General features: G+C 36.9%; 2 protein-coding genes across 10 annotated transcripts in view; one reads left to right on the top strand and one right to left on the bottom strand.

Annotated features, from left to right (window-relative positions):
* The window catches only part of LOC113236336 (neurobeachin), a 545,925-nt gene that overhangs the window by 410,008 nt on the left and 114,302 nt on the right, over positions 1–21,615 (top strand). The window lies entirely within an intron of this gene.
* On the bottom strand, positions 18,016–19,570 carry LOC113236341 (protein mab-21). The gene has a single exon (XM_026472377.1). The coding sequence runs from the start codon at positions 19,497–19,499 to the stop codon at positions 18,402–18,404; it is 1,098 nt and encodes a 365-aa protein (XP_026328162.1). The 5' UTR covers positions 19,500–19,570; the 3' UTR covers positions 18,016–18,401.

Here is a 21,615-nt window from a genome sequence, read left to right as displayed (position 1 = left end):
AATCATCCACTTAACACTTTCGAAAAAAACGCGACAATATCTTCTAAATATACCAGGGACACATAAAAACCGAATATGTTTATTTTAGCGTATACGAGGATGAGAAACTATGCGGCGGCGCTTGAGATACGGCCAATGTCACCTCACTGGACGCCACCCGTCCATCATAGACCCTCCATCTCTTTCATTCACTAATCTTTTGTAATTTACTGTCTCATGCTAGCAACCCATGCGTGAATCCACGCTTGAAACAATAACGTCGATAATTTAAAAAACTATTTTCGTATTTCGAACCTTGTATTTTTAAAAATAAATCCTTACTTATTATTTAAAACAAAAGAGAATCCAAATTTGAAAAGTTGTTCTTCGATAAAAGCGGACACAATGCGATAGGTGGCCATTTTTACTTTTTGTTTTTATAAATTCGCCTAATTTTTTTTTTCTTAGTCGATATTGAAAAATGTCGTCGGATGCGTCACGGTTGTTCTTTTTTTTTAACTCGAGTGGAGTGACACAGAAATGCTTTTTGGCCGTCGGCCGTTATCGGAACAGTAAAAAAGGTTTTGCGAATGCTTTTTGATACGATGCGTTTGTATTCAAATTTATCAAGATAATAAAAATACGTATACTATCACCGTATAGATACTTACCGACGACGACGTGCGTCAAACTAAATTCTATCCGCTCTGAGATACTCATATTGACTGCTGATAGATACTACAAAACGACGTTCAAAATATAAACTTCTTGTACAAATATATTATGTTTGTTGTCACGCAATGTCATTTTTAACATTAGATAATTTTGACGTAAATGAGGCAAACCCGTTTTACGTAATCCGTAAGAGGCCAGTTGGAGAACGGATGCTTCTCAATTGAAAGGACAACGGATCGAATCCATGTGGCAGCATGAACCTATGACTTTTATGTTTAAGTTACGAATAATTGCGAATGTTTAAACTTTACGAAGGAAAACACCGTAACGAAATGTTTGTCGAAAAAAGTTCACACACCTTGAAAAACGGGTAAAGCAGTCTGGGTGACAAGCTGTGGCCTAAACCTTGTCCTTATCGGAGACCAGTACCCAGAAGTGGGACGTTGGTGACTATGAAAGATTTGTCTTAAATTATGATAACATTTTTGCCGCCAAGCAGTAATGAGAGCATTACTGCGTTCCGGTTTTGACTTGTTAACTTATGTCTCTGGGTGATAAGCGCTGTGGCAGTATCTCTTAGATCTTTGCGATTTAAAACTCTGAATGACACTGCAGTTGTTAAGGACAGGCGTGTCCCTCAACACCAGGCGTACGACTTCTTCGTCCCGTCACTTGATATCATAGAAAAAATATATACATATATTAAGTTTCTAGTTAGGTATGTCTGATATTTGGAAATCGATAATTGAAATTTGTAACTCATACAGTACAGCTAAACGCTCAACACTATTCTAGCATGATCTACTCTCTAGTAGTGTATTTTTTCATACGTGTGGTCCATTCTAAAACCGACTCACATCGACTATCATATCACGTCATCGTAATCATCCTTATGATCTCAAAAAATCATTCGTTCGTAATATTTCACCCGTCTTCATGTCTATTGTTGCGTTGAAACTTAATACTCTTTTTTGTATAGAAAAAGCAAACATTATTCTTTGTAACAATGCGCTATGATTTCGTGAAAGGCGAGCCGTTTTTACTAAAAATTCAATATTTTCCGGGCGACTGCATTGCCAGTGCGGCTCCACCGAAAGCGTTATACTAAAAACCAAAAATGTAAATGTCCGAGCAACGTGACCATGTTTTCCCCTCAGAGCGGTATGCCTGTAAATTAATTATGGTTTTAAAAATAATGTACATGTTTAGGATAGTTACGAAGTGTTTATACATTGGAAAAATTAAAAAAGAACTAATAATTATTAATAATCCAAAATTTAAAAAGAGGTAATCTTGTGTAATGGGTTGGCTTTATATGTTTTCCGGATGTGCAAATTTGCTTTAATGTGTCAGGTTTAGTTTTAAATCACCTCATTGATTCATTTCCGCCAAAAACAACACACGCGCAGTACAAAGTAAAAGGCGCAGGCGACAAAGCTTTCTTGTTGCTAAGATTTCGCGGCATTATTTAAAATTTGTTTTCACATGTGTCGTATTTTGTCAAAGCGGGACATTTTTATGTATTTTGGGGACAGTGGAACACGAAGCTTAAAAGCGAGACTGTCCCACTCAAAGCACGACGTATTATCATGTTATGCACGAAGGAACTGATGCGAATTGAGAAGACGAAAGAAGTTTATAATGGACATTTGATAGTATACTCGTATACATATTTACAAAAAGCGTCCCTACAATGATTATAACCAGCCAAATTTTTACCTTTTGTTGTTAAAAACTTTTTGCGATTTAATCAATAATTTTCTGTGTAGCGGTCCTATCCTATCCTATCCTATCCTCAATCTAGTGGTCCTGCATGGCAGATGTTGTGAACTCGGTTGTAGCTATAAGGTCCACTGTTGTCCGAAACAGACATACCGTTGTAAGAAACGTGTTCCTTAGTAACATTATTGTTCACACGCCTGTTGTCGAGAGTGCAGTGGTGCGGTGTAAACAAAAATTCGATCGCTCGCTTCCGCTCATTCGTACGCTCCGCTCGTCGCGTTCACTCTCACCCCACACGTCATATTGCATTAGTTGGACGAGCGAACACACTGTTCGGGTGGATTATTAAATATTAAACTGGTTGTTCCGCAGTTCACTTACCTTATTTTATTTACTCTGCACGCTCTTTGGTGTACTATGTACCTTTGAAATTTGAGTTATTTTACCACCGTACCTATCTTATACTATATCGTTGTCCTAACTACGTTCTAACTTTTATTTAAAAATTACTAATTAAAAAATTATTACGTAATATTTTTTTATTTATTTCTATTCTAAAATCACACAAAGTGAACAATAGACATCTAAGATTCCATAAAACTTAGGCTTTTATCGAAATCTAAGATCGAGTTATCTGATTTAGTGCTCAGTCATTGTATTACAATTACTAGAATATATTTAGATGTCTAGACGTAGCATTAATTCATAAACACTACGTTGTTTCTAGGCTGGATGTATAGCAGATCTGCATGAGAGGCCAGCGGTTTCCGAATTAAGTTCCTACTGCTTGAGCTATTTGGATATTTTTCTTTGTAATTGATATATTTAATATACATTGAAGACTACTCACAACACTGAACCAGTTTACCCAAGAGATTCATTTATTTAAATGTTAAAAGTACCACGACTATACGAAAATTTCGTATGCAAAGATTGATGCAAGTGACAGCGCAAGGGCTAATAGCAAATGGAGGTCTGTTAGTATCTGCCTAACCAAGTGAGTGACAGATGTGATAGTACGATATAGTAAGTCTTAAAATATTTATCGATGATAATGTAAATAAAACTGACAAATACTATAATAATAAGTTCGCGAATGTGGCGCGGCCGCGACAAATTTCATCGCGATCGGCATAATGCGCTCGCCAATCGCGATGAATTATTCAGACGCGAACGCATTATGCCTTTATTTACATGCACTCAGCTTCTATGTTTGCGTATCTGTTGGTATATGAGAGAGATTATGCTCAATGGAAGAATACCGTGATCAAATCTGCACGTCGAAGAGGGTTTACAACCCTTGGAAAGTGTTTGAACTCCCCGACTTGCATTGAGCCAGCGTGGCGGACTATTTCCCGAATCCCGTGCCCTGCTGTAGGAATGCACATTACGATTCGATTTTTATGAATATCGATCTATCGATTTTTTGTATCGATTCATTTCAATGCGCTTTTTAAGTAAATCGATTCAACATTAAGACGAGTCGTCTGGCGGTAATCATTGTTTAAACAGACCAGTCTCTTTCTGAATCCCTATTTTACATTGACCTGCAAGAAAAGTTTGGCAACATCTAAGTACAATAAGTCTACATCTTGTCTCACTGACTAGTATCACTGTAAAAGACGGCCGTAACCGACTGAAGCCAAAGAGGCAGTGAAAATCGTTAATACCCACTACTGAGTATAGGCCCCGTCTTTTGCACGCCAGCTCAATCGGTCCTGCGCGAATCTCATCCACAATCTTCAGGCCACCCCGACAAAATCGTCCAACCATCTAGCAGGTGGTCTACCTCGCGGACGTCTCGCTCCTACCGGGTACCACTCAATGATCGCCTTGGTCCATCGGTCCTCGTCCCGCCTAGCAACGTGTCCTGCCCATCTCCATTTTATGCTCGCGATCCGCATACCGACGTCTCCGACCCTTGTTCGTTGTCGTATCTCCACGTTGGGTATACGATCGAAGATCCATGATCCATTACTATCCAAAAAAACCCTGCAGTAGGAGGTATCATTTCACATTCACGATGATGATGCTGATGATGACATTAGAATTTATTTGTTTATGACTCCGCAGTCTCGCAGGATAGGAAATGCAGCATAGAGTATTCTATCTTTTAACGCCTCGAGAGCCCGTATTCCATAGCGCTGGCACTTCACATGTCTTGAATATATTTAATATTAAATAAATAATAAGTTTTTTACTCCCGGCGCCATCCTGCGCCTGCGCAGCATACAAATACGCTAAAGAACAATAACACCATAAACATTCCTTAATAAGCGTAATAACGTGTTATTCTCATACTAATGTTAGGTTTTAGGGCGTTATAAATGTTTGTAATTATTACCATATGCAGTCTCGTGTGTTTTTGTAAATTATTTTTTGTTAACTGCATAATGACGAATATGCTTTTTTAATCTTACGTTGTAAAATTAGTTTTAAATGTTTTGAGAAATTATTTCATAGATTTTTTAATAATTATTTGTCCACCCTTGCAAAGTGATATTTTATTGAATTGGAAAAATCTATCACTAAATGCCGATGACCAGTACAAAGGTTCATTGAATTCAATCACATTTTATATCATGTTTTTAATATTTTTAACTTATATCTGACATGAATCATACTTTTTGAAAGAAATTTATTTTGACATTTTGACGGAATTACTATTACTTTAATATTTTTACGCCGCTTGTTGGCAAAATATGTTGAACTTTTTAAATTTTGCAACGTCTGCTTTTATTGTACCATATTTTATTATTTAAGAAATAAGTGCTATTCTATTCTATTCTATTCTAAGATCTTCAACAAAAACACATAGGAGAATTTCGACAACTCGATAACTTGACCGGTAGCTCAGTTGGTTCGAGCAGCGCGGTACAGCGTGGTCATGGGTTCACTTTTACCAGTAAACTGAAGGCACACTATACTATAGTTTTTTTTACAATACCAAGTGACGGTACGAACAAGTCGGTAGTACCGGAAAAAGCACGAATATACCAAATACGAATATAGGTACCGAGTAACTCACGTACATGACTTTAATTACGAAACCCTAATTTCCCAGTAGCAAGTAAATATCAATAAGGGACGAGATTGCAAACGTTTCAGAACTGAGAGGGCTTTAAAGAAGGATGGCAAAAGCTGACCTAAAATCAACGAAGTGCCGTTCATGGACTTGGCTGGTATAATTTTACGTTTTAGTATATGACTACTTATTAATATATTTTTTTACATTTTTAAGAAAATAAATGCAAGAACACAACGCTATTGATTAAGATCTATCATACATTAGGAAACGTCTTGTACGTACATTTCATTAAAAGCATGATTTAATGTTTACCTACCTAAAGTATTGGTTATTTTATAGTACACACATAAAACATTAAAGATATAATATATCTAATCAAATAATCAATTAAACAATAATAACATAAAGTAAAAAATAAAACACGATGTGACAATAATGTTTAGACTATATTTAAATGAGAGATACGAAAGTTAGCAAAGGAACGGTTTGACAAGAGGCCTCTTGCCAATGTCAATATCACTTTGAGATTGAGAAAGTGTGACCATTTGTGGCAGATTCCTGCCATTTGGGCAGATTTAATTTTTATTCATTTTCATTGCGGCAGAACATGTTAACGTTGTATTAAATGTGGCAGAGTTTGGCAGATTTAGAAATATTCAGCAAGTTCTTTATTATTTTTAGTAACAAACTGGAAACTTGTTGTTTTCATTTACTAGGTACGAACAAACATCTGAAGCGAACTACAGGACAATGATATAAATATAACCTATATCAAGTTTATAAACCCCCAGCTTGTACAGGCTGTGCTCAATTAGCTTTTTAGATGCTTTAATAATAAATCACAAGTATTGATAGGTCTCTTTAATGCATGTCGTCAAAAACACTGGGTCACAAAAAACGCGGGATGGCGCCATCCTTCTTTGCTTATATGGTAATGCCACCACAAGGATTCGGACTGTCGACCTCCCAATCCGCAAAGCAACTGATTTCCTACTGACCTACCACCGTTTATACTTCCTATATAATATATTCTAAATAAATATATGTACTAGCGGCGACAGGCCTGTACAGCACGAGCCTCATCGGCGTGCCTAAAGAATTTATTCCCCGACTTGGCAGTAAATATTGGATGGAAAATGTCTCACATTACATTTGCTGCGTATTTGTACATCCACCTTCATAAACTATCTCTCCTATACATGTGAACCGTATACATAGCTGTAAATAGTATAATTAATTAACAAAGGCAGTGGGCGTGTACACAATTAAATAACAAGTGAATTAAATACGTTAATCGACTAAAAGGTCGATCGATCAGTCGCCGTTGCGTCGCCCGCGCAGCTATCAACGATTGTCGTTAAGTGTCCAATTATCGTTATTAACCGCTTCGAACGAGCCTTGTTAAACCTATTGCAACACATTGGGCTTTGAGAAATTTTCTATTTAATTAACGCAGTTCCACTGGCCTCATCACGTGTCACTGGTCGACACAGATCTTGGTTAGGTTAGCCCGTAGTCTTTCTCAACCCCGTGAAAGGAACTTTCGTGAATATTCGCCAACATTCGAGTCTCCTCGTCATGATGGTTTCATGATTATAAGAAAAATCAAATATAATAAAAAAAAATTGATTTTCAAAAAGTGTTCAGTGTTTAGTATTAAGAAATATTGAGTATTTTCAGTAAAGACTCCTCTCGCACACACTCCCAACACACTCACATGTAATTCACCAATACTATACATACTCTCAAAGACAAAATGTAGGCCAATCGCGTCTTTGATACAAATATTGAATTTTAAAAAAAGATGAAAATCGCGTGATATTTTGTAACCGAAAGCAGTGTACAACGTAATGACGGATGAAGGAATTAACGGACGACTTTAAAAATAAAATAAATAGACTCCACAAAATATACAATTCACAATAATTGTGATCACTGTCATGGTCATCATGTATTAAAATAAAGCAATTCTCTAATAATAATGGATATTAATAGTTACATCCTAGAATTGTTGCCATCTACCATATTAGTTATATGATAATACATACATACACTGTGACCATTGATTGGGAAGGAACTGTTTCCCAAGATACAGGTTCGCCAAGTTTGGGGAGAGGGATTTCATCATGATTCACAGTCTGACTTCATCCCCAGCACTGGAGTTATAGGACTACCGTAGTTTATACCATCTACCCAGATCCTGTGCTAGTCTCACTCATCTACGGCTCACAACATTAACTCAAAGTCAAAGTCAAAGATCCATAGGTAAAATAAATTTACACTTGAAAACGTCACATTTAAGCTACTGCTCGTTCACTACGCTGACCTCCCTGAGAAGAACGAGCAAAAAACTCTAAGGATTGCTCTTATCAAATAAACTTAAATGCTATGGAATAATACACTTTCAATCAAATTTGTGTGGATTCTGGAGCCGTGTCGTTTGTCCATACATCTTTATCTAACACGTAGTCGTCAATTTTGTAATATGATTTTTCGATCAAAATATTTTTAATGTAGTTTTTAAACTTAGGAAATGATAAACTTAATATATCCTCCGGAATCTTATTGTAAAAACGTATACAGTTCCCCATAAAAGAGTTGTTTACCTCGGTTAAACGAAATCGTGGTACCATGAGTATGGACTTAGCTCTAAGGTTAATATTATGGATATCTTCTTTCTTATTGAAATTATGTATGTTTTTACGGGCATATAAAATATTTGAGTAAATGTACTGTGATTCCACAGTCATGATACCAGTCTCCTTAAACTTTTCTCTGAGAGAAACCCGAGAGCCTAGACGGTACGCAGAACGAATCGCTCGTTTTTGCAATACAAATATGGTTTGAATATCTACCGCTTTACCCCACATGAGAATCCCGTAGGACATTATACAATGGAAGTAACTAAAGTAAACTAGTCTAGCAGTACTAACATCGGCAAGCTCACGTATTCTGCGGACTGCGTATGCAGCGGAGCTTAATCTGCTGGCCAGGGCAGATATATGTGGAAACCTTTGAAGTTTACTATCTAAGGTCACTCCCAAGAAGACTGCTTTATTAACAAGACTGAGACTATGTCGTCCACCCATCTCCATATAGGACTAATTGTAATTGACGCAATAATTGTGGACTAATATAAAATGCTACTAAGTAGTGTGGACAAAGAGGTTAAAAAGACTCAGAATTGCAGATTTTTAGTCTTCATCTGTGTTCGCTTGCTGCACCAGGTTGATTTTAAGTAATAGTGATAAGGGAGAGTGATATTACCTTTAAGAGAATTGTTTACATACATGTATCGCCTTTGATTTCCCATTGGGGCAAGCAGATACACGTACGTTTGTCTGCTTGCGTGTATTCATTCCGAATCCGAGAAAGGACGGTCCGCAATGTCACAATGATCATTTTATCTCTAGGTGTACAAGCGATATTCGTAGTTTCTCGGGTTCGAATCGGACCTAGTCCACATACCTTGGGACTTTTGGATGCGAGAGTGAATAGGCATTAGGCACAAATATATAATATGCATGCTCCATCGTCGACCACATCAGTACTCTCAATCAATACACGTATATGGTCTAATAAATACACACTTGTTTTGAGAAAAAAAATTTAAATCAGAGTGTTTCTGTATTAACAGAAAAAATGTTTTTTCAATGAATTGTATATTTGGAGTTTCTGCTCATTTTGATAATTGTGGACACACCCAAATAACCTACTCATTCAAGCCCAGTGATTCAAACCATTCAAAATCCTATTAACCGAAATTATCATAACTATTTTTATTAGACAAAACTTTTCCACCAATAAAACGTAAATCATTAACGTCTAACGGTGTTACGCAACAAATATAACATTTTAAATTGTTATTTTTTTAATTTATAATAGATTTTATGACAGATAGCCGTTATAAATATAGTATAAACATCCCTGGGCGGACAGCGCACTGGGATTGAATGTAAATAAATTAAAATAAAAACTGAAATAAATATAAAGGGCACAAATTATTGATGTAATAGGCAGCCGAAAGGAGGCGGGGCGGCGCGGGCGCCGACACGAAGACGGAAACATTGTTGACAAGTGCGTACGCTTGATTTCATTAAAAGGGTTCTGAAATAAACATTTCCGAGAAACCTTGCTGGGGTACTTCTAAGAAAAAATACGTATGTATATTACAGTAACGTATGCGTATTCTTGTCCTGCGGTACAAAAGGATATAACTTACAATTCGTACCATTAGTATAATAAATCCACTTGATAATACGTCAAAAGCAATAACAATAATACGAACTACATGTAAAAAATTACTTATATATGACTGTTTATTAGACATTGTGAAATTATAGACACATGGGACTTGTCAACTTACGTCTCAAGGTGACGGGCGCAGTGGCAGTGCTCCTCAGATCTGTGCGATTCAAAGCTCTGAGTGGCACTGCAACTGTTATAGACAGGCGTGTAGCTTACCATCAGACTAGGTCATCCCGTTACTAGATATTATTTAAAAAAAAACATGATATAGTTACCGTCTGATCTCATTACATGAAATTTTTAAAACTCTCTCTTGAAAAGTTGTTATTTTGCGGATATGACCAAGGGTTTTAATTGACGGAAAAACGTTGTTCTACAGTTCCACTGACATTTTCACGTTAGTGTTATTATGGAATTTTAGTTAGTTAGAACACAATACACACTCTGTAATTAGTTTTTATTGCCTATAAAATATATTTTTGTAGGGTGTCTCATGTTTATTTTATTTAAATAGAAACACAAGTACAATATTATTGTTTGTGACAATAGTTTGTAGCTAATACTCAATAGGAAATAATAATTTGTCGTCAATGTACTCAAATTTTAATAAATAATACGCATAATTCAAATATAATCAGTTCCGAAAACTCCCGAGATTTATAGAAGGGAATGTCCACGTTATTCTTTAGCTACATTGACTCCCTGAATTTCAGTCACTGGTTATTATATATATTTTTTCTAATGTAAATAAAATTAAATTAATAGATAATATGTTTATATTTCTTGAATAGTATGCTTAGTTCTGCTTTCGGAATACGAACAAACAAAGTTAAATATTTTCAATCTCGACGACGGACCCCTAACCGCAGAGCTACTCAAACGCTCTCAAGCAGCAGGCTATGATTATGAGGTTGTTTGTTCGCGGCAATTCGCGCCATCGCGGCCCGGGGCCTCCGCGACCGGCCGCGGCGAGGGAAGTGTTAAATGTATGAAAATTGCGTTTTCCAGAAACTCTTACTTAGTTATATTTCACCCAATGAGTCAATTGCTGAACACTGCCCATTTTAAGAAAATAATTTCTGAGAGCCTCAGGCGACCGGACGTTCGTCAAACTATTAAATCACTTCACTTTGAAATTCAAGGGATCAAAATATTCAAAACATTTTCTTGCTTGGTTTTCTAAAGGTCTCGGGCGCAGAGGTTCCGGGTTCGATTCCCGGGCCGGGAGAAATCCGTTTAGGGGAGATAACCACCCCCTGCGTTTTGGTAATATTAAATTTGACAAGATTGGTATCGCTCCAATCGGAGACTGCCTTAAGTGTCAAATTCAAACGACTAACCGTGGACTCTTGACAAGACTGGGTTTCTTCTCCACTGACCCTTGCATTGGTCAAGCACCTGTCCATCAGCACATCATATATACATGTGGAAGTCCTCAAATCGCCTTCGCACTCAGGTAGGACGCTGTAGAGATACGATGTGTAAATGGGGTTTCAAGGATACTAGTCAAGCCCAATGTAACTGCGGTGTCCCAACGCAGTCCATACAGCACTTACTGATGTACCCCTTGCGTCCTAATACCTGTACGAGGGTAGATCTCTACGCGACCACGGACAGCGCGTAGTCAAAGTTGCAACGTTAGTACGGTCAGGGTTCAGGGTCAATATAGTACCAAAATAAAAGAAGTGTCGACACGATAAAAAGATCAGCATACCCAAAAGTACCTGGAATCAACATATCATTTATATGCAGCTGAAAGAGGGTTGCGAACAGTACAGAACCCTGAGGAACTCCTACTCTATCCCCCGATGTTCGGAAGAGTAGCCTTCTAAGACCTTCTGACCCGTTGGATGGAGTCAAGTGGGTCAAGCTGGTGTGTGTAAGCTCATGCCTAGAGATGCGAGTAAAATGGAGCCGTACTTGTGTTTTATATAACAAAAGTTCGGTGACCTGGTGAAAAGTTCGCTCTATTGAGCACTCCAAGCTTTTTTGAAGACTTTGCGCTCCAAATGACTCCGGAACTGGACTTCGTTCGTGACAAAATCTATACAAAATCGTTTTTTTTATAATATTAATTGACGGGACGAACAAGTCGGTGAGCCTGGTAATTGACAAGTCCCATGTGTCTTTTACTGCACCAACGCCCTTATCTGCTATAACCGGAACACAGTAATCCTCACATTACATGAAACACACATCACAGCCTTGGCGGCAGAATAGGTAACGTAGCAGTACTTCCTTGGACGAAATATTTTTTGACGAATTGACTAATCGCGATTCCTATTCCGTTATCATCAAGTCCAAATTAAAAGCTGTCACAATAAACTGGTTAAATTAAATAGTACATAAATTATGTAGTGTTATCTCCGAAAGCGTTTATGTACCAATTGGTTATCTTGTTAACCGTTGTCGATATTTGATCTCAGAGTTTAATATTCTGTTGATTTCATTTATTTGTTGGCGTTCATTTTTGGCATTTCATATCTTGAGCTGAGCTATTCTTCAACACAAAACATATATTTAAATACAAATGGAACATGTGCCGTTGATGGTTAGTTCAATTTATCTAAATCCGGCCTCAGGTCTTCTAATTCTCTTAAAGCCATTGGTCATTGCAATTCCCTTGAGAGTCCACTAAGATTGTATTACAATTATGATAATATTTGATAAATTGAGTTAAAATTTGGTTGCAATGCAGTTGAGTCTCCATCGTGTCTGTGGAATGGCCTGATGGATGCATGAATGAATATGCAATCACTGACAATCGATGTTGCCTTATTAAAACTCCCGTGGAAATTACTGTGCGTACCTTAATTTCTATCTTGTTTAATTAATATTTTAGTTTTCAAATGAAATATTTATAATATTGGTAGACTACACTATGGACTCGCCATTGAAGAGCAGGATGCCAAAAAATTACAATGTCAGTTGAATATTATCTCAACGGCTATCACAATACCAAGCGTACAAAATCATGCCATTGACACTATTACACACAACTGAGATGATTTAAAGTTGCTAGAATTGGGGCCCTGGTATGTAGTCCTACCAGATGATTAATTTTGGCTATAACACTGCATTTCACTTAAACAATTTATTTAAAATAAACATAACAATTTGAAACGGAGACAAAAAAAAGGAAGTTATAATAGGTCGCAGAGCAAACTGACTTTAAGTGAGGTGAAACAAACGGGTGCGTGGGCGCAGCCGCCGGCCGAAGCTTGTTTATGGCATGGTTATAGAGCTCTGAAACTTCGGTTCGGATATTTTCGGTTTCGGCATTTTTTTTCTAACTAAAATAACTTTTTAATCGCGTTTACATTGTACCAATATTATAAATAGACATAATTGCGATAAAATCTTTTTGCACATATACCATACGTTTTGTCACAGGCTGACATAAAGCCTGCGTTCATTATTTTCTTTCTCCAGGATATTCCGATCGAAATCCCGAATGTGGAGAATCATGAAGTCACTGTTTTGATTGTAAATAAATAAATCTTTTTTTTTTCAAATTACATTATTCTATTAAAAAAATCCTAATCATATAATTCAATATGACTTTAATAATAAATGTGAACGTTGCCTACTTTGCTACTAATATTTGTATACCAATTACTAGCGCAACAAGTTGAACTATACTAATCTAAAATTATGTAAACTGTATTTTCCGTGCATGCTTACTAATAAAGCTCTACCTCTTTCTTTGCTCAAGTTCTCGATTAAAGTTTAGGTGGGTACGCCAATTCCAAACACTCGATAAATAAAAATTGTGTGTTAAAAAGTGTGTTAGATTCTTTTTTTATATAGCTTAGTATGTCGGTCATCTGGTTTTAATTTTATCTTGTCAATGTATTTTTCGGTGGCATTGTAGCCCACATTACGTATCTTATTCAACTTATCTAAGCATGTATTGGAATGTTTTATTATCACAGACGTTCTTCTCCGCGCCTTGTAGTGACTTTTTCGATGGTGGCCCCCATTTTGGCTATCGAAATCGTTACACTTTTATTCGGTTTTGTATTATTCGGACACTATTTTATAACATGGTAATTGTACGGATTTGGTGCGACATTGTTTATTATACCACATTGAGAGCACTTGCGTGGTTTTTTATAGAGACCATAAATTGTTTTGAAACGACCCATCACGCCGCTGTGACTTTCTTATTTTATTTTATTTTTGTTCTCTAATTCGGTTTTGTTGATGCAATGTATGTTAATTTTAATAATCTACATTATTTGTTTTATTTTGCTTACGTTTTTATAATTCACCATCATCATAAATACAAATACGCGTTAATGGTCCGTACACGCTACTTTAAGGGATTTATATCGTCCGTCCGTAAACCTAGGAAGAAAGGTAAAGAAAAAGAGGCTAACCCGCGGCATCCCCTTACACCATTACGTGCCGGTAACCCACAGGCTGAAGAGTCACCATACCTTCATTAAAGAAGTATTCCCTCTGAACGGCGAAACCGACCCCATTTTGGCCGGAGCAGGGAGAGCATGTAAAGGTCGGGTTAAAGCTCGGAGAGCGCATTTATGTGTAGTGTCACTCCCCAGTCAATGGCACATCTTTTGTCGTGCCCTGCGTGTCGCATAGTTCTAAGAGCTCCGTTACGCTGATGGCGTCTCGAAATTTTCCTTCATTATTACCATGAGTGATTGTTTAGTAGGAATAGAGCTCTGTGTGAAATATTTCGTCCGAGGAAGTACTGCCAGGCTTACTTATTTCTGCCGCCAAACAATAATGTCAGCATGTGTATTTGGCAACTTTGTGCCAGGGTGCCAGGCGCAGTGACAGTGCCCATCAGAACATTGCGATTTAAAGTGGCATTGCAACTTATAAGATAAGGTAAGATAAGGATGTCGTTACCGTCAGGCGCACGAGTTGTTCGTCCCGTCCATGATATTATAATAATCTCAGTACAGAATACTAAAAAAACCGACCTTAAAAGTACGTGGAATTACATCTATTTGCCAAGTTTTATTGAAATCGGTTACCGGAAAGTGCGCAAACCCGGATTCATCCCCTAGTTCGCCACAATACGGAACTTGACACAGGAGATAATAAAAATCGGTTCTCACTACTCAAAGTATACTGAGAGAGAAGAAACGCCTTGAATTGGAGAATAGCAAAATCAACCATTAAAATAATTGCTCCATGGAATAAAATTTAGGCGCGATTTATAAAAATGAATCTTTATGCGTGAACAGCCACCCTCAGAGGTGGATGATTTTCTTCTAAATTAAATGGGACTACTATGGAGGTACCCTCTTTCCAACAAAAAAAAAAGAACACAATACAAACTCAAACCTTAAATCTCTTGCATGGGAGGTGAAGTTTTACTCGATTAAGGTATCAATATGTCTTTTTAATAATCATTATAAATATTCTCATTAACAAATTTAAGTAAATTGCTACATAGCAATAAGACCGCTTGTTGCACATTATCTTACTACTCTTATACTTTAGTTACTGGTTTGTGTTGTAATTATAATTGTATGTACAATAAAGAATATTTTATTCACTCATTCATCCCAATATCATCATCATAGCCCGTTAACACCCAATATAACATAAATTAATCATCATTTGTTTTTGCCTGCTGTAGCATTAATTTCTATATAGCAATTATCTTATTATACGCTATTTTACGGCACATGGCAAATTTAAGAGGCTATAGCTGAACATCAGAGATAATGTTAAACATTCCGACAAACCATTTTATCACCTATAACTATTGTCTAAACTGTATGTCTCAAAAATAACGACGAAATAAAAGTAAGGCAGCGTTCGTCTTATCAAGAATTTTTTTATAATTCTGTAAGGGAAGAACCTTAAGTCCATGTTTTGGAATTTAGATGTTTTTACAAATATTGCTTTAGAATGTAAAAAACACGCATGGTAAAAGACGTTAAGTTCTATTGTGGTTTGTTTTTTATTTAACATATCGACTGTGAACTGGCAACCGGTACTGTCTCAATTTTGACAACTTTACAGGGATGAAGAAAAAACTTGTTTGCGTCATTTATGTAGCATCTGGTTTATTAAATAAAAATACGTAGTTTTTAAATATATTTTTTACACAGGTTATTAGAAACAATGGAATTTCTTGCAATGCTGCGTAGTACGAAATAGTATAAAATGGTATTAAAAAGTGAAATCTTTAGAAAATTGAGATAGTACCAATTGCCAGTTCACAATCGATATTTTATTTGACCGTAATATTTTAAATGATTAATTAAGGACCTCATTCTCTTGTAAACGCTCTGTAGTCTTACTATTTGGCACTTAAGGTTATTTACCTCTGACTTACAGAACTGGCAACATCCAAATGGCTGTATAGCTGGTGCAATGGATTTGTTTTATCGATCAATGCCCTAAAAGTTACGGGTTTACCCTGATTGATAGCAGAGTCAGACCGTGCGTCTCCCCAATCACGGCACGCCTTTATCCATCCATATGCCATCCCGCCTACCTCATACCGGGGTAAACAGAGGCCCAAAGACTTCCACATAACGTCGTCTTAAAGTGTATATAGTATAATGAACATAATATAATACAAATATAGTTAACTGCCTCTGTGGCCGAACGGTTATCATGCTCAACTGTTACGCAGAGGTCCCGGGTTCGATTCCTGAGTCGAGAGAAATATTTGTATATTATTATTAATTGCTAATTGCTATATAATAATAATGTTGTAGTAGTCTATGCTCATCAACATATTTGACTATAGAATTTAAAGCACCCGGGCTATCTTAAATCAATTCCTGAAAGAAACCAATTGCTATATATAGTTATGCACATTTTCCTAAACCTATAACTATAAATACGTGTTCACTTTTGCGTTAAACTCATCGTGTAGCATAAAAGTAAGGTTCGCTGTAATCCATAGTAAGTACTTCCTAACCAAATTTTCAATTTAAACCCTCGCACTTAACACGCTTATTTTGCTCATGATTATCTTTCTATTTTATACTTTAAATAAAACGAAATCGTTTACTTAGTTTATAAATTGACCATTTTTATTCATACAGAAGCACGGAAGTTCGCAATAATGAATTTCAAAAGTCTACTACGTTGATCTATTGTGGTATGGCAAATTTTTGCAGAGAAATTTTCTCATGATAATTTTATTTGACAATTTGAACAACAGATATTTAGTATTTACCATTATCATACTGCCTTCGAAAGAGAGAAAGTCACAAGCAGCAAATTCTAAATATGTGTTTAAATATTGTTTTTAAGTTTTTCTGGTAAAAATTATAGTTAAAAGATACATTTGATATTAAGTACTTTATTTATATTATAAATACATACCATAGTAATATGTTTTATATATAAACGTTCGTTGTATTCAGAACAGCCCGTTTAAAAATTATCTTAATTCTCTCGTTTAAATTAGTAGAAAAAAAAACGACGTAACTAATTCAAATGCGACTTTTAATACTTAACTCATGAATAGAACTGAAGTGCGCAATTCCGTACATTACTAAGTAAAATCCTTTGATATTATAGTATTTTTAACATAATAGCGTCAAATATAACTTAAAATAATTAAAATATATATAAATAATTTTTTTTTTTAATTCTTCATCTCTGAAGTGTAACTCAATTTTGATAAAAATACTTGTTGTGCCCTTTTTCGTTCCAAGGGCAGCATAGCTGTATAATGATGGATGGATTTCTATGGATTTTGCATAACTTCACGTGACTGCTGGGAATAATAGGTCTTGTTGACGATAAAATTTATTGTCAATTTTCTTTCTATCTCCTCCAACATGCAATTTTCCACGCGATGGTTTCGTTTATTTTAAGCATACTATAATCTTATTAAAGAAACATTGGACGTTATTCGCGTCAATGTATAAAGCCATTTATAAGGCCTACTATACGATGGTCCTTAAAAAGTAAACATAAAGGCCTATGTAACTTGACACCACCCCCAATGGAGATTGTCGTGACTTTGCATTCTCTTGTAACGAACATTATAAATTGTTCCTTTAATGTTGGTACGTGTTATCTAGAATGCGGGTGGTAGTTAAAATTTTGAAGTTGTTTTATGACGTCATTCATATTGATTACAATTCTGTTGTTGGATACTTTCATGCGAATCTCCACTTTAAGTTGACGTGGTTAGATGAAGAGGAGTTGTCTATAGATTAGGTTTTTTTTTAAAGTCTACTACTTGACTTATATTACTTTAAAACGTTGTAAATAATGCATTAAAAATAATGTCTGATGCGATTTCAAATATTTTTGTTTTTATGGTGCTTAAATAAGGGCCAACAAGGGTATTCTTCATCAAGTAAAGAAATAAGTCATTGCGTAATTTTTTTTTTAATTTTAACTTTCGATTATACGCCTACTATTATAAGATTTCAGTCAAATAAATACAGGGTGTCCTTTTTAAATTAAATATCACTAAAATTGTACAACAAGTAAGCTATTTACATTATATCACAAATAATAATTATCGAAAACGTTCGTAATCTTAATAATTATCACGTCTACTTACAGTCTGTAGCCGAGTGGAATTTTCGAAAAATTTCACAAAAGTAAAACATAATTCGCGTATACTTTTAAGTCACTTCGTTCAGCACATTCTAATCAAAACAAACCAACGGTTTCCTTACAACTACACCTACTAAAATGACTCGAGATTGAATATTATAGGATTATTCACAACACTGCACTGCAATGCGACGCGAACTCATTACGAATGTACCAATCTTCTCTGAGCTCACAGCTTTTCGAAGGCTCTGGAATTCGTGAGTATCTCCCTCGTTAATCGCCACACTTGCTTCGCGGCGTTCTCCAGCGCCGTCGGCGACTTGCCTTTGAACAAGTCCACGTGAGGCAGGAAGTAGTGCGGACACCTGCGACATTGCAGCGAGGATATCAGCTGAAGGAATATGCCATTGATCCTGTCTCCGATGGCGGCTTCGTCCCATTCGTGTTCCCGCGGATGTTTCTCACATTCGTATAGAAGCAGCGTCTTCATATGATAGCAGGTGACCGGGTTACCCGGCAGGTCTAAATGCCTGTCTCGTATTGTTTTAAGTAAGCTGAGACATTTCCGCCGGCACCCGCCTTGCAGAAGCCTGTTTTCGGCTTCCAGGAAATTTAATACCCAAGCATCTCCTTCCATTGCGGAATTCTTTCCCTGCAAAGTCAAACATTCCTTCGATAAGAGATCAAATCCTTCCGTTTTCACTTCGGCTACGATATTTGGATGTGGCCATGGAATAGCGGGCAGTGGCCAGTGTGCCGCCGATCGTGGCCACAGACCGGCACACTTGAAAGCTGGAGTTATTTGCACAATATATCGTTCTCGTATACGCAATTTCACTTCTGTGGTTTCTGCGATCATTTTAACGCAGTCTCTATAGGAACATTTGTCACACGCTTGAGCCACCAGCGTCTGGAATCGAGACCTGATCTTCCTCGCGGACAGGTACCCCGACGCCGTGATGAACTCTACCCAGAGGGACATGGAGCGTTTCCTGCCGTCACTCAGTTTGAGCACAGCACATCCAGGTAAAGATCCGTCGTCCACAAAATTGAGAACACCCATTTGATTTAAATAAATCACAATTTCAAACTCGTTCGGTGACACCACTTCCAAACCTTCGAATCGTCCATTGTAATCCGTCAGCGAAGAGATGAACCTTGGCTCTTGAAGCTCTACTTCTTTGAGCACATCCTGAACGATCCTGCAGACTTCGTGAATGGTTTTTGTGATTTGTGCTTTCCGATTCGCTACTCGTTCGTTGTAATATTTGTTCATTTGATACACCAATTTAGATTGAGCCGCCATCATCTCGGGAGGCACGAGCATGGTGGAAACTTGTATATCTACGCGTGCATTGCACGGCGACCGTGTCCGCGCGCGCGGTGTCTAATGCCGACTGAGGCAGCGCGATGAGAGACGACGGTACGCCCAGAGGACCTGTTCCGGCGAATCGGAGGGACCATTTTGCGTCTCGCTCAGTCCTTTTTGCTTTACTGTCGGGTTAAAGCGAGACGTAACGCGCGTGTTGGAGGCCTAGCGTAGCCAGTTTCAAGTATTGATCGCCGGTGAAACTCCTCCCCTCGAGTGAGCTGTAGGTATTGGCAGAGTTTGTAATTATATGATTGCGTTAGCTCGCCGCTCGTTAATTCGGTAGCTGAACAAGCCCCGATCTATTTAATAAGGTGTTTTTTTGCTCATTTTATTAGAAAAGATTTGAGTAACCTATTATCATGTTTGGACAGCGAGTTTCCGTTATTGTTATTGGTTGAGACATTGTATGAAACGACACTTATTTTATTCGCAATTGGTTAGGTACTAGAATCTTGTGGCCTTATATTGGAAGAGGCAGCGTGAGATTTTGTTCCTCATTCATAATACTTATTTGTTTTTTTTGTTGTTTTTTTGTAGAAAACCCGTAAGCGACATTTCGAATTATGTCCGTGAAGCATGTTTTAGATTTTCACGACTGTTTTAAAATATTTACGTCTTGTTTTAAGTTAAATCTTAAATATAACACCTAGTTTTTTAATAATTAAATTCGATAAAAAATTTTAATTGCAACTATGGGTATTTTAATGAGCATTCCTTCGAACTACAAAATCTCATACCACCATTTTTACCTATACGTGGAACTGTATAAACAGTAAATTTAAATCTGCAATTTTATAGTTTTTAAAATCTCGTCTATTTTTTGTAATTGAAATTTAATTTTTAGTACCTAACTTTAGAGCTCCTTTTGAATTAATTCGTCCACAGAAGTACCACCTTCACTATTTTTGCCGCCAAGCGATAATGTGAGCATTACTGCGTTCCGGTTTAGAAAGATAAGGGTGTTGGTGAAATTACAGGTACACGAGACTTGTCAACTTATGTCTCAGGGTGACGGGAGCAGTGGCAGTGCTCTGAGTGGCACTACAACTGTTATGGACAGGCGTGTCGCTTACCACCAGACCCACAACCTGTTCGTCCTGTCACTTGGTATTATGAAAAAAAAACTGTAAATAATATCAAAATAAATAATAAAATTTGAAATCTTATATAGGTACCTGTCTATTAATATTATAATTTTGGAAGCACAGACTGACACAGACAAATAATACTTTGACAGTTATTTGAATAACTGTCGCATCTACCATACAGCGGCCAGGATGTTCCCATTGAAACCAAGCAGGTTTAACACCCTCCCGCAATGTGAACATCCTGTTGACAATAACAAAGTGAACACACACTTAAATTATACATATAAAACACTGCACACCAATAAACATTGAATATAAAAATATCAACCTGTATATACACCTACCTATGACTAACTTACACACCCTATATACATACAACAAAACCTTAACCTAAACTTAATAAGTGTGCACATTTGGTGTGCTTTAGTTTCGGCAACGGTTTTGTGAAAATGTCCGCAATCATGTCTTGTGTGGGTATGTATTTCAGGTGAAGATTATGTAATATAAGTGAGTCGCGGATGAAGTGGTGTTTAATGTCAATATGTTTGGTGCGTGCATGATAAGTGTTATTGTGTGCTAATTTGATAGAACTTTGATTGTCAGTGTGTATGATGATGGGTTGTGGAGTGACGGCGAATACTTCGGTTATGAACGATTTGAGGTAAATAGCCTCCTTGCAAGCCTCCGCCAGAGCCATGTACTCGGCTTCTGTCGTGGAAAGCGCTACTGTACGCTGCTTGCGAGCTTCCCATGATATAGGGGTACCGTTCAATAAAAATACAAAACCGGTGTATGAACGTCGGTCCACAAGATTGTTTCCATAGTCGGCATCAACATAACACACGGGTTGGAACTGACCTGATGGTTTAAAATGTAGTCGGTGATCCTTGGTGCCTTTAAGGTACCGAAGAACACGCTTAGCGGCCTTCCAGTGTTACAGACTGACACAGACAAATAATACTTTGACAGTTATTTGAATAACT

This window comes from Hyposmocoma kahamanoa, unplaced genomic scaffold (genome assembly GCF_003589595.1).
Source record: "Hyposmocoma kahamanoa isolate Upper Pololo Valley unplaced genomic scaffold, ASM358959v1 91, whole genome shotgun sequence".
NCBI classification, from domain to species: Eukaryota; Metazoa; Arthropoda; class Insecta; order Lepidoptera; family Cosmopterigidae; genus Hyposmocoma; species Hyposmocoma kahamanoa.
This window is presented reverse-complemented; position numbering and strand designations above follow the sequence as displayed.